This window comes from Protomyctophum bolini, assembly GCF_963924005.1.
Source record: "Protomyctophum bolini genome assembly, chromosome: 15".
Taxonomy (NCBI): Eukaryota; Metazoa; Chordata; class Actinopteri; order Myctophiformes; family Myctophidae; genus Protomyctophum; species Protomyctophum bolini.
Window position 1 is genome coordinate 28,074,507 of NC_137876.1, and position 12,688 is coordinate 28,087,194.

Consider the following 12,688-nt stretch of genomic DNA (forward strand, 5'->3'; position numbering starts at 1 on the left):
ACAGCATTAATGAGGTGCAGTCACACGCGCGCACACACACACACACACACACACACACACACACACACACACACACACACACATTATCAATGTGTTCACATTTTAGGATAAACTACTTGAGATGTACAATCTTAAAAATAACCCATCAACAAGCTCACAACGTAGATATAACTTTCTGGCTTTTGACTGCCAGTCTACTCTGTATGGAGCTGTTGAGTGATGCTGGCTTCCTTTGTGTTCTGGTGAACTGATGCCGGCACACAGCCGTAAGGAGGGTATACAGTATACACAACACCAGAGCATAAGCTAGCTTCTTCTTCAAAGAATACACTGGCAAGGGGTGTGTGTGTGTGTGTGTGTGTGTGTGTGTGTGTGCGCGTGCGTGCGTGCGTGCGTGCGTGGGTGGGTGCGCGACTGCGCATGTGCGCGGGCGTGCGCAAGTGAGCGTGCACGCAGGGGCCGTAAATGTCAGCAGGGGTTACTTGTGTCGTTAGGATGGCTGTTAAAAACACGTTGTGTGCAGATTTACGCTCAGATGCTACAATCCACTCCACCACCTCACCGCCACGATTTACAGCTAAACTCACACCTCTGCTGATGACATGCACACCACACACTTTTCCAATAGTCTCTTCACTAGTGACAGTGGTGTGAGACAATGCCCCATCCCCCCCCCCCGCCCACTCACGCACATTCTTGTCTCTCTGTCATTTTGTCACCCCAGCCATGTGTGTCCTTTCATTTGAGACCACCGTCTCTCCTCTCATCTTTTCCCAGCTTCTCTGTCATAATCGAGGTTAAGTCTCTCAACATACTGCAGCACGCACACACGCACGCTTGCGCACATGCACCACTTTGCCATGTAGGTGTACGTGTACCCACTTTCCCAAAGCACAAACGTATACAGATGTATGTAGAGCAAATTCCTCTGTGTTCATTTAACTCTGGGACGTTCCACTTTGTCTGTGTGTGTGTGTGGACACACAGTACATACAATAGCTACAGTGAGAGTGTTGAATTTATAGGTCTGCTGGTTCACAGAGGAGCCACATATTTCATGCGAGAGCTCAGCAGGGCATTACAGGGGGATTCCTGCAGTCCGTCCTGTGGGAGACGAACACAGAACACGCACACACGTGCACACGCAAATGAGTGCACTTGGCAAAGCGGACACACAGTCACACATTTGTATACAAAGACATAGTACACGCATGGATTTACAAACACCCCACACCCACTAAAAGACAAAAACATACCATCCCCCACCCCACACAACACAAACACACAGCCTCCCACTGTGTCCCGGTCCTGGGTTCGTTGTGTGACAAGTTCACAGCACAGTGCCACCGCTCTGTTGAGAGGCTGAGGGGAAAACTATGCCATCTGCTAATCAAAAGACAAGTCATTTTGTCCACACCGTGATTCCATCTGTGGATACAGAGAGACCTCAGCTGGGCGGGGGGGGGGGGTGACATGGAAGCAGCAACCGAGGCTAAAGTCACATTTCTATGAATCACGTAAAGCCACAAAACCGTACTGTACTTGGCTCACAAAACCGATTTTGAAGCACAGATGCTTTGCTTGACAATAGTACAATACACCTGTGATGTAAAAAAAATCTAAATCACATCTGTAGTATACTCTCCCTCATGTTAATGGTTCCTGAAAAGAATAGCCTATCTAATTTAACATTTGTGGAGTTGGTCACCTGACCAAAAGCAGTTGACAGAAACTGGTCGACATGTTCTGTTGCCCCAACACGGGCAGAAACAAGGCCTTTTAACCAGGCTACTTGCACACACTACAACTCGCTTACAATTCGCAAACCTGGCAACACTGCCCTGTGTTCATGCTGTTGTCAGAGGCCCGCCCCCGGCTCACACGTCACTACTCTCACCGTCTCTCCGCTCGCAATCGGCAGCCATCTTGCTTTTTACTTCGATGCGCGAGTGGACATTTAATGCAAATACATTAATTATAGCTCCAGCAAGCAAACACAAACACCTCAACTCCATCTCATTGTGAATAAGAATTCCGAGGGGAAAAATAATTTTTGGAACGCCACTTTCACCCAGTATGAAGCTAAATGTGGAAGCCGTGTGTGTCACACCAAAACTGGTGACCCAGAGATTCCTGTACCGATTCTCGGGCATCTGGCCTGAGGCACTGCCTGCGAGTTGGCTCTGCGGGCGCTTTTTCCAACTCTCACTGATTTATCCAGCTCACACGTCAATCACAGTCACCAGCTCTCAGCCTGCACACACACGCACGTCTGTCTTGCGCACACGCGCACACACACATACACACACACACACACACACACACACACACATGCAGGCTATTGCTTTTTATTTATATGGGCGAGTGGCAATTTAATGCAAATAAATTAATTATAGGTCCAGCAAGCAAATCATGATGGTCTGTAGGTCACAATTACATTCCGATTTTAGTTGTTGTGTTTTGTATGACATTTTGGCCAGTAGTTTTATATCTATCTCAGCTTTTGCCTGATAGCACACATGCTAACAGTGCTGACCACAACGTTAGCAGCATTTGATGACAGGTTGCCATAGCAACATACAGTGTGCGCAGACCTAACGTGAGCTTCTGGGACAGAAACTTGCGTTTTCATGACAGCAGCAGCTGCTGCAACCTCTGATAGCTACTGTGATAAAGATGCTAAAGCAACACAAAAACACATCCACACGCAAACCAAAACAAACCAGGGTTGCCACATATCGTGGATGTGAGAGTGAAACAAGCAACCAGGTCTATAAAAATGTTAATAGGCCAGTTCAAAGTAGGTAAATCAGAAATGGTCCGGAAATTAGTCTTAAAATAATCAATTATAGTGTTGACTGTCAAACTTTGTTGTCTAATGTTGTTTCAGAGCAGTGGAACTCAAACATTTCCATGTCAAGGACTACCAATAGATAAACAAGTCCAAAGTAGCTTATAATGATCAGACTTGGCAACACTGTCTCTAGGTTGAACGTTCTACTTTACAAGCTCACACATATGAAATATGTTTTTTTGAATCTTCAAACTGAGACATATTTTATGATAATACTGTTAGCAGTCATCATACTCCAAGAGCATACAAATGGAACCAAATGGACCCTGATTTTCCCAGAGAGCAAATGGTATCAAATGGGGGTCTGTGGCCTAATGCATTTCAAACTGGGGGTTCTTGGTATTATATTCTCTGCATATCTTATCAACTTGGGGTGAATATTTCACCACAATACTTTACTGAATATTTCACAAGAATATAACACAAGAGTCAAATGTACGGTCAAATGTAATCACAATATAGGCTACAGATGTAAATATTTATGACACAGTAAAATGTCGAAAATTAGTGCTATCCCCCCCCCCCCACACACACACACACACACACACACACACACGACAGGCAAGGCTGTTGTTTGCATCGTTAGCAGGCAGCAGCTACCTTGGCACTGCTCTCTGTGACTGTAGTTGTTTCACCATGTTTGCGTATTTATGAGAAATAAAAAACACTTTCTGTTATTATTAATACTTTATAACCCATCCGTTACTACATATGTGCAGGGCACACTACTGAGAATTTCCTTCTTCCCATATTGCGCTGCAATGTAACTAGGATTCGCCGGCCGAAGGCCGGCGAAATTCTAGTACATTTACACTAGTGTGAGGACATCTTGTGGTGTAGCGGTGTAATTCCAAAGTATCCTTAACTCTCAAGGAAGGCGCTGAACCCCTACCTGCTCACTCACTGCATGTTAATAAGAACATCAGCTAAATAGCTCCAATGTGAAGCACATGGCCGTACAGGAAAGGCCGATGGAGCTGATAGTAGCCACTACTTCACCTCTACGTCAGTCTGCTCGTCTACACCCAATTCATCCTCCGTCGTACAGCAGCCCCCCTTCCGAAAACAGCTGATCTACAACATCTCGAAGCGTCGCAGTGAGTTTAGACTGCCACAGCTTGCAGATTACCGCATGACTAAGTATAAATAAGGATTCGGGTTTAAGTCTCATAGCGCATGTTCAGAGTCATGTTCTGAAACCTATTTTCAGGAGTGCCGTCTAACTCTGCCAAGAACAATATCTGGGATGGAAGCGCTTTCACGCAGAGAGGCTTCCATGTTGTCAGCTTCATAATTGTGTTGTGACATGTATTAGTTATCAGACAGAGACAATGGCCTCCTTACAAGTTACAGTATTTGCTGTATTTGGCTGCTTCCTTACAACAGGTAGCCTACAATAGGTACAATGTACAGTAACACACACACAAATACGTGTGCATGCACATGCATAGACAATATTAGACACTGTACACGCGAGTGTCTTTCAGCAGCACTGGTAGTTGAAATGCTGAAAGGCAAATGGGAAAATATAGCCTACAATGGACAACTCTCAGTAGTTTTACACTTCCTAGGTTTAATGAGCTTTCACAATTCCACTGTGTACACTACAGCAACAACAAACAAAACAAACAAAAAATCTATCACATTCCCATGATAAATAAAAGCTTATAAAAGGAGGGTCTCTTGAAACATTACATCATGGAAAGGCTGGAGAGCATTTGGAGTCTAAGATGATGAGTGATGTTTACACACAGGTAGAGGGGTGGTGTGAGCTCAGCGATCAAGGATACGGACAGCTCTGACGCACGACCATGCTCTCTCAAACTCACACACACGCTTGCACACACACACACACACACACACACACACACACACACACACACACACACACAACCCAATACTGGGCATGGGAACATCTTTCCTTGCATGAGACAATTAGGCCATCTCCAAAAGGCACACGGCTCCTTCTTAATGCAGTGTTACGTGTGTCAAAGGCTCGTTTAAATAAAACTCGATCATAGGATTAAAAAACAAGAAGAAGTATTGGGGGGGGGAATAAGCCCCGCCTCTTGGCCAGTGCCTCAGAAACAGATTACTGTGCCGTGTTAGTGTCTTTTTTGCGCAATATGTGGAGATTAAAGGCAACACAGCCAACGTTTACTTTGGATTGATCTACAGGGTATTTCTCCATCTTGGGAACAAAGGATGGGAGAGAATCGCGCTACGCTCAGCATGAAAACCAAAGCAAGACTCCAATTAAATTGCCCGCGCAAAACATGACACACATGGACGGGCAAACATGCACACATACACACTTGCATACATATACAAAAATGTTGTTTGAAAATGTCCGTATTTGAAGTGGTGAATACATCTCCTCATATGAGAAATGAAGCAAAGAGAACAATAGAAGAGAACAACAATACAAGTTAAACATTCCCTGGTGTCTTTTGTTGCTTTTCAGACAAAATCACTTTGCTCTTTTCCTTGTGGTTTTTTGGCTGAGCGAGTGCATCACCAAACCAACCCTTCTGTGTTGTGTCTTGGTCTGTGGTGTTGTTAGAGACATGTCCAATCCATTTAACATCCTGGAAGTTTGTTTTTCCCTCCCGACATGACAGTAAATGGTCCATTTATATACTGTAGTGTCTTTATCCAAAGCGCATGTATTCATTAGATTAATTTATGAATGAATTAGTTAATTAGATTCCTCCATTAATGCACATTCACATCGACGGCAGAGGTATGGTATCTGTATGGTATCTTGTCCTACCTGTGGGCGGGGCGGTGGGCAGGTGAGCTGGAGCGGCGGAGAGAGGGAGGAGGAGGAAGGATAGCCAGACACAGCACCAGAGAGCCGTCATTCCTCCAGACGACAAGGCGAGACGCAGAGCAGCAAGGCCCGACTCCAACTCAGACGACATCATGTGCGTGCATGCTGTCTCAACACGACAGTGGCCTCCGACACCGCGAGAAACAAGCCAAGGACTCCCCTCGCCCTCCTGGAAAACAACATGCAGAGAGGGAGGAAGGTCAATGGAATCACGAGTTTGAATGGCAGAAGAGTAGGGCCTGATTTATGCTTTGATTGCGCACCGTCGGCGTGCATCGGAAATAGAGGATCTACAAGCTCACGAGTCACAACAGGTCAGGCTGTAAAGTGTTGTGAGCTTGCCTTGTAGATCAGCTATTACCAGTGTGCGACACAACTCAGCCGCAAGTATACATAAGGTATAGGAGTGCTTTGAAACGTGACTGTTGGTTTTAAGATCCTGGCTCGTTTTGGCAGAAATAACAGAGATGAAGACAACGTGTAATCAGACCAAATAATCAACGTGTCACTTCTTATTTCCAGAGCATGTCGTGCATGACAGGCAGTTGTGCCAATTGCTTCCACAATAAACAGTAAAACCAGAAGTCAAATAAATGATGTGTGAAAAGATTACAGATGAAGGTAAAAGATAAAACGGAAATGACCACGAGCTTGATTTATAGAAAGTGAAGCCACGTTTGGGTCCATTGTGTACACTACTAGAACTAGACGAAATTTGGTCGAAATAAGAACATTCCATACAGATCTTGGGGATTGTGGGGAAAATCCCACATCATAGGGTTTCTCAGAAGTGTTCTCAGAGCCCTGTAATCATGATCATAACTGCACTGGGGCAATCATACAGTACTAGTGGGCAATAGCAGACTGGAACAGCAATAACTGGCGCCCAATTAGCTCAGAGATCTTGCAGTGTACGTCCATTCTGCAAGCTTCATTAATCAAACAATTAGCTGCACTCTGCGCGAGCGGAGTCAAGCATGTCCACACAGTAGATGCCTCTCCAAGAAACACTACGACCCCATGATACATAGAGCACAAAAAACACATTAGACTTGGCTTAATAACTGAACAGGCTGACAGTCTTTTCACAGGAGGCTTTTCTGCTTGAGAGGATCTTGAGCATGGTTTAGCAAGTGACTGACACGCACTTGCTTATCTTTCTGCAGGGCAAAGAATGCTGAAGTCTACAGTATCAGTTGCCCAATGCAGCCGGCTGGCTCAGGGAGGAGGCGGCACGGAACATGACGGCAGCAAGTCAGTGTGTGATGGTGGAGTGCCATGTTCACTGTTTGCTTAAGCAGGAGAAGTTGGAATGCACGGAGGGGAGCAGAGCTATGAGAGAAAGGTGCCCAGAAAAGCAAAGAGCTCCATGCCGCAAAACCCCCCACATGCACACACACACTGCTGTTAGCTTAAACTTTAGCGACTATGTCCTTCTATAGAATAGCCTTGGCTCGCAGACGTATATACAGACACGTAAAGAGAGACGAACACACCCACATAGCATTAATTTAACATGCATGCACGTACACGCAAGGGCACACACCCGCACTATGCACAGCACACACACTTTGACACGCAGAGTTTAAGAGTGGGCTTTGGTTGCGCACAGAGAGGTGTATTGTACACACATGCACTCCAGAGAGAGGCTGTGTTGTCTTTAGTCTTAGCAGTACTGTTTTTCTTTCCTCTGAGGATCTGTGACCCACTCCTTGCTCAGCACATAGTGGAGGCCAGGCAGAGGCCGGGCTCCGGCTTCACTAGGCTCTGTTTGCACATTATCACTATACAGAAAACACACTGGGCCAAAATACCGGTGAATGACGTGAAAACACACACACATACACGATAAAGAGTAAAGACACGGGCTGGAGAGTGGAGACACAGTTTGAGGGAGTTTCAAAGATGGATGCACTCGCACAGACTATGAGACATAAAGTTAAATTGCACACGTGCGTGCCGCCGACGTGCGTGCGTGCACAGACTATGAGACATAAAGTTAAATTGCGCACGCATGCACGCCCTTGCACACGCGCACACACAACGGTCAGAGACCTCCGTTCCTCCCACACTACCGTCTTTACCTCTCTCATCTTCCCCCTTCTCTCCTCTCCTCTCCTCTCCTCTCCTCCCTCCCCTTCTCCTCTCTCGCCCCATCTCCTGCCTCCTACAACACATGACGTCAACTTTGTTTACACAGCTCGATAAGGATTGTGAGGCCCTCTGCAGTTTGGTGTGAGACAGGGCAAGAGACGCCCGTTTTCTCTGGCAGGTAAACAGATGTAGCCATTGTTTAAGTCCCACCTTTTAAGCAGTAAAATACCCTGAGTGTTCATTTAACCCTGAAAAGTGTGACGCTTAGGGGTCATGCACGGTTGGCTGAGCTAACACTAAGCCCCCCCCCCCCCCCCCCCCCCAACACTAACAACAAAGAGGAATTGTTCTGAGAAAAATACAAAACAATTTAGCTTTCTTTCCAGCCACGCCATGTCCTAATTCCACTGTATGATCTGGCCTGGGGATCCTGTATGTACAGTACTGTGTTGTGTTGTAAGGACACCGTAACACTGTCTTAGTAGCACTGTAATGATAATGCTGTGTTAGTACATTTATGGACTTCCTGGCAACATGTGACAACAATTTGTGTCACATACGACCAACAATGTATCCATATTTAAGTGAACGCTGAGGATTTTACAGTGAGTGTACACAGTCGAATACACTGAAATAAGGTCACTGTAAAAGTGTAAATATATGAGCCTTTCACTTCACAAGTTGACAAAGGGCTATCAGAGCTTCCATGTGCCAGCTCTAGAGTAAAATTCTGAGTATGCATTTAACTGCAAAATGGGCCTGTTTTTACACTCCGTGTGAAATGAACATGTGGAGGTCTAATGCCTGTCCGGACAAGCAGCGTGTCTGGATTGAACTGTAGTTACAACAGGCCTTAACACCAAGTGGAGGGGGAGAGAACAATCAATGGTCTTGATTGACTGCTGAGCTAGTGTCTGCTTTGGAGTACAGTTTAGACAAAGTCAGCACAAAATAACGTCAATCTGTGTTCATTTGATGATCTACACATGCATACAAATGAGGACATTTGTTTCCAAACAGACACGTCTACTTTGTGAAAATCTATGCACAAAATAGTTTACTTGATCACTAAGAAGAAGGGGAAAAAAATAGTTTGTCTGATAAAGATAAACTGGGTGTGCTTTGAGGGAACTTAAAATCACTATAGTAGCTACCAGGAAAAATAAAAATAGTGATGCTAACTTGGTGATCTAAGAAGCTGCAGCTGGTGTGAATGGAAAGGTTAGACAGAGCCCAAAGTTCAAACCACAAATTAACATTTTAACTCTTAAATAAATCCACATCCACCTTCTCTCTAGATTGATTTCATCATTATGATGGTGTACAAATTAAGTCTCTCTCTTTAGGCTATATCTCTTCTCTAAAACTGGTTAATAAAACGTGTCATTAATCATGCAGAACCGTTTTGATATTAAAATAGCTCAGAGCAACAAAGCGCTTTAGGTTCACATTTCTGTCATTCTGTTCCCTCAGCGAGGAGGATCAGTGCTCAAGTGGTCACATGCTAGTTCCACCTTGCATCAAAGAACCCTGAACCCCACAGACAGAGAATGCCAGTAATCTTCAATAATTAAGCAACTGTATCAGTCAAATCGCCTGGGTCCATTGACTTTTTCTTAAGGCAAAGAGCACACACTCAAACAGCAGGACCGCTCCAGCAGTGGGAACTCAACTGGGCTAGATGGAATTCAACTGGGAGAGAGCGACAGAGAGGTTGACATTTATCTCTCTCTCTCTCTCTCTCTCTCTGACACGAGGCAGACAGTGCTCTTTCCTTGAGAACTCTGCCTCTGCAACATAATGTTCACCCAGTTACTGTGACATCCTGTTCTTCACTCAGTCTCCCTCTGTCTCACAGTCATGACCATCTCCCCGTGTGTGTGTGTGTGTGTGTGTGAGAGAGAGAGAGAGAGTGATATACGTATATAGTGGGAGGACATACTTTTTCATGTCTCTCTTCTCCACTCTCTATCACATTATCACTCTTTGAAAGCATTCACACAGCTTCGCCTTTGAGTTAAGCTGATATTGATCAGCGGTCTGCGGTGTGGCCGTGCTTAAGAGAGAGAGACCCACTTCACACCACTTCAGTCTGACGTTGACAGAGAGTAGGTTTAGGTTACCTCTCACCTACTGACACCGCACCTAGCCTACAGTGAGACTGTCACTGCAAGGAAACAGCGACCGCACTGTCACTTTGGTTTTTTGTATTTTTGTTTCCTTTTTGCATTCACACAGCAAACATATAATTATACCTGGACATTTAAAGGGTTCATTTTTACACTCTCTAACGCTGAAGATTTTTGCCTTGTTGTCTCCAGTCTGTCCCAGTAAAAAGCCTAATAGACAAGACATCCAATAAACGCAAACCTGATGCATCTGCCTTCTGTCAAGAAACACAAGGAGCACATAGGCTCGATGACTTATTGAGGCTTGGTTATAATGCCATCGCAAGTTAGAACTAATTCAGAAAGTCAGTTGAGGACGTCATTTAATTAAACGAAATAGAAGGGAAAGGCATGAAAACGAGTTCGGTCTCACAACAGCAGGCTAGTCCAATGAAGGGGCAATCAGTCATATTTTAGACCTGCGGCCCAGCCACTGAATGAAAACAGTAAACGGGGACGCATAGGCCAATTTCTCGGCTCAATAGATAGCCTAATTTGAAGCATTAATCCCCACTCGCTTTGTGTATTGTATTTTAACTTGAACATCGGTTATTTTCGGTTCGTTCGTTATGATGCGAAGCTTGAACGTGTCTGAAATTCCCAGGTCTCATTTTAGGACCCCTTAATTCTTATAATAGTCTAATCCCACAATTTTGTCCAGCTACGACTGTTCAATGGCCACACTGAAATGGTGAATGGAGCTGAAAGTGTCAAAAAAATACCCTGGCTGAAACCCATAAAACAATATGGGGCTTCGTTTGAAGCCAGTCAGTACTGTACTGGTGGCGGGGGGACCAGACCAGGACCACCGCATAGTTCAGAGCGCATCCAATTCATTCAAACGAAAGAAAGAAAGGGGGAACAATCTGCTTTTTTCTGTGCAAGACAAATGACAGCGGTAGAGAGTCCCAATTGAAATATAACGCAATTCATACATCGGCTGCATATCCATATAGGAAAGACGTCAATGTTGCAGAGAAGTGTCTAGCAGTGCGGTTTAATTGTACTCTTGGTACAATTAAGTCTATTTCATAATGCTTAACAACTTCGAGCACTGAATTTACACATATTGAACATTATAGCCTACATTAATTTGAACATTAGGCCTACATTGGGTAGCATTACAAGCAGCATAAATGTATTCATCGAGAGAGACGGGATATGTTGTATATTCACTTATTCAGTACTTTCATTGATAAATCCACAGAGTCGTCGATATTTGGTTTTTCAAACGCACACGACACAACACGCACCGGCGGTCCGGCACGGCGGCACCGCGCGGCTGCATTGCGTCCCAGCGGTGCCCGGGCCGGGGACCGTCACAGCGCGCGCACACACACACACACACACACACACACACACAGACACACACGGCCTGAGACGGGGTCTCTTCTCCTCTGCAACACCTGTCCAGTCAGCGCTACGGACGGATCGACGCGCTGAACAGGAGACGTGTCTGTCTGCTCTAGGCTACTCGTTCATTCTATGAGGTACTGAAAGGTTACTTAGTGCTGACAGCAAGACTGATCTGCGTCCCAAACTACTATAGGCTAGGCTACTGTCAAACCTGTCCAACTTCAGTCTATAGCCTATACGAGGAAGTGATATTGTGAATGAATGTTATGGACAGCGGCGCACGCCGCACAATGCATTTAGTTTAACGTTTAATAACAAATTAACCCCACAATAATATACTAATCATGGCGCCTATAGGCTATGAAATGTGAAAATGTTCTTACCAAATGTATCCCGTTTTAAACACCAAATGTGGGATTTTTAGATGTCGCCACGCATTCAGAATTAAGTGTTTTACTCTCCAGTGAAGTTGGAAAAACCAAAACTAATCTTAGATCCGTCCACAACAAGTGTTCTTCAGGGTAGCAGCACCAAATCCCTGCAAGTTGCCACTGTAGAGTGTAGAGTCCTCGGGGTAGAGACACGCTGCTCCGAGCCAACCAACAACGTCTTCACCAAAAATCCAGTCGTCACTGTTGCGTGAAAATGTCCACACAGGTTAACCAAACCGTGCCATAATCACTCCAAATTATTGTCCGGGTTCGGGATTTTTGTTCTTTTCTTCTTTTCGGGTGAGAGAGCTAGAGAGCTGGACAAACGCACCACGCAGGCAGCTCCGCTCCTCTCCTCGCTACCAGTCCGTGTGTTGTGTGAGACTGTGAGTGTGTGTGACTGTTTGTTGTCTCGGCAGAGGCAGCAGCTCAGCTCGTACTGTTGGCTTGCGATGGTTGGCTGCATGTGAAGTACAGACTATAAGCACGTTTAGTCCCACACACACACACACACACAGGCTGGCTGGCTGGCTGGTTGATTGGTGCGCACTGACGATGCGTCTAACTGGTGCGTCCTCTCCGGGGTTTGCTCCTCTGACAATGTGCAGCTACGGGGCAGTCGTGTACAAAAAAAAAAAAAAAGAAGGCGCAAAGGGAGATCAGATTTCCCCGCGCCGCCTGCCTACCCCGCACAGCGCTGCCTGCAAGTGGGTGAAAATTCAACAGGCGCCTCCCTCTGGCACCGCGCCGTCACAGAAATCCAATCAACCAACTAATTACCTTACTGCTGTGCTGCGTCTTCCAAGATAATTTCAGTTAGATTTAGCGCAACTGAACTAGGTGGTGTTTGTTGAATCATGGCGCATTAAAAAGAAATAAACGAAATAGATGAGTATTACTCGACCTGCAGCTGCTTTTATTAGCTAGGCTACTCCGGTTTTGGGACTATTTA

At 45.3% G+C, this 12,688-nt stretch overlaps 1 protein-coding gene across 9 annotated transcripts in view; it reads right to left on the reverse strand.

Moving 5' to 3' along the window:
- Window positions 1-12,302, reverse strand: part of fgfr3 (fibroblast growth factor receptor 3) — a 73,224-nt gene extending 60,922 nt beyond the window's left edge. For 2 of the 9 annotated variants that reach the window (XM_080784162.1, XM_080784159.1), the window contains exons 1-2: window positions 11,689-12,299; window positions 5,628-5,856 (exon numbers count right to left, since the gene is read on the reverse strand). In XM_080784162.1, the coding sequence (XP_080640288.1) occupies window positions 5,628-5,781 (154 nt within the window). In that variant the 5' untranslated portion in view covers window positions 5,782-5,856; window positions 11,689-12,299. Of the gene's footprint in view, window positions 1-5,627; window positions 5,857-11,688 lie in introns of all 9 variants that reach the window. The other 7 variants (XM_080784165.1, XM_080784163.1, XM_080784160.1 and 4 more) reach the window with 6 other exon arrangements.
- Between the last annotated feature and the right edge of the window lie 386 nt (window positions 12,303-12,688).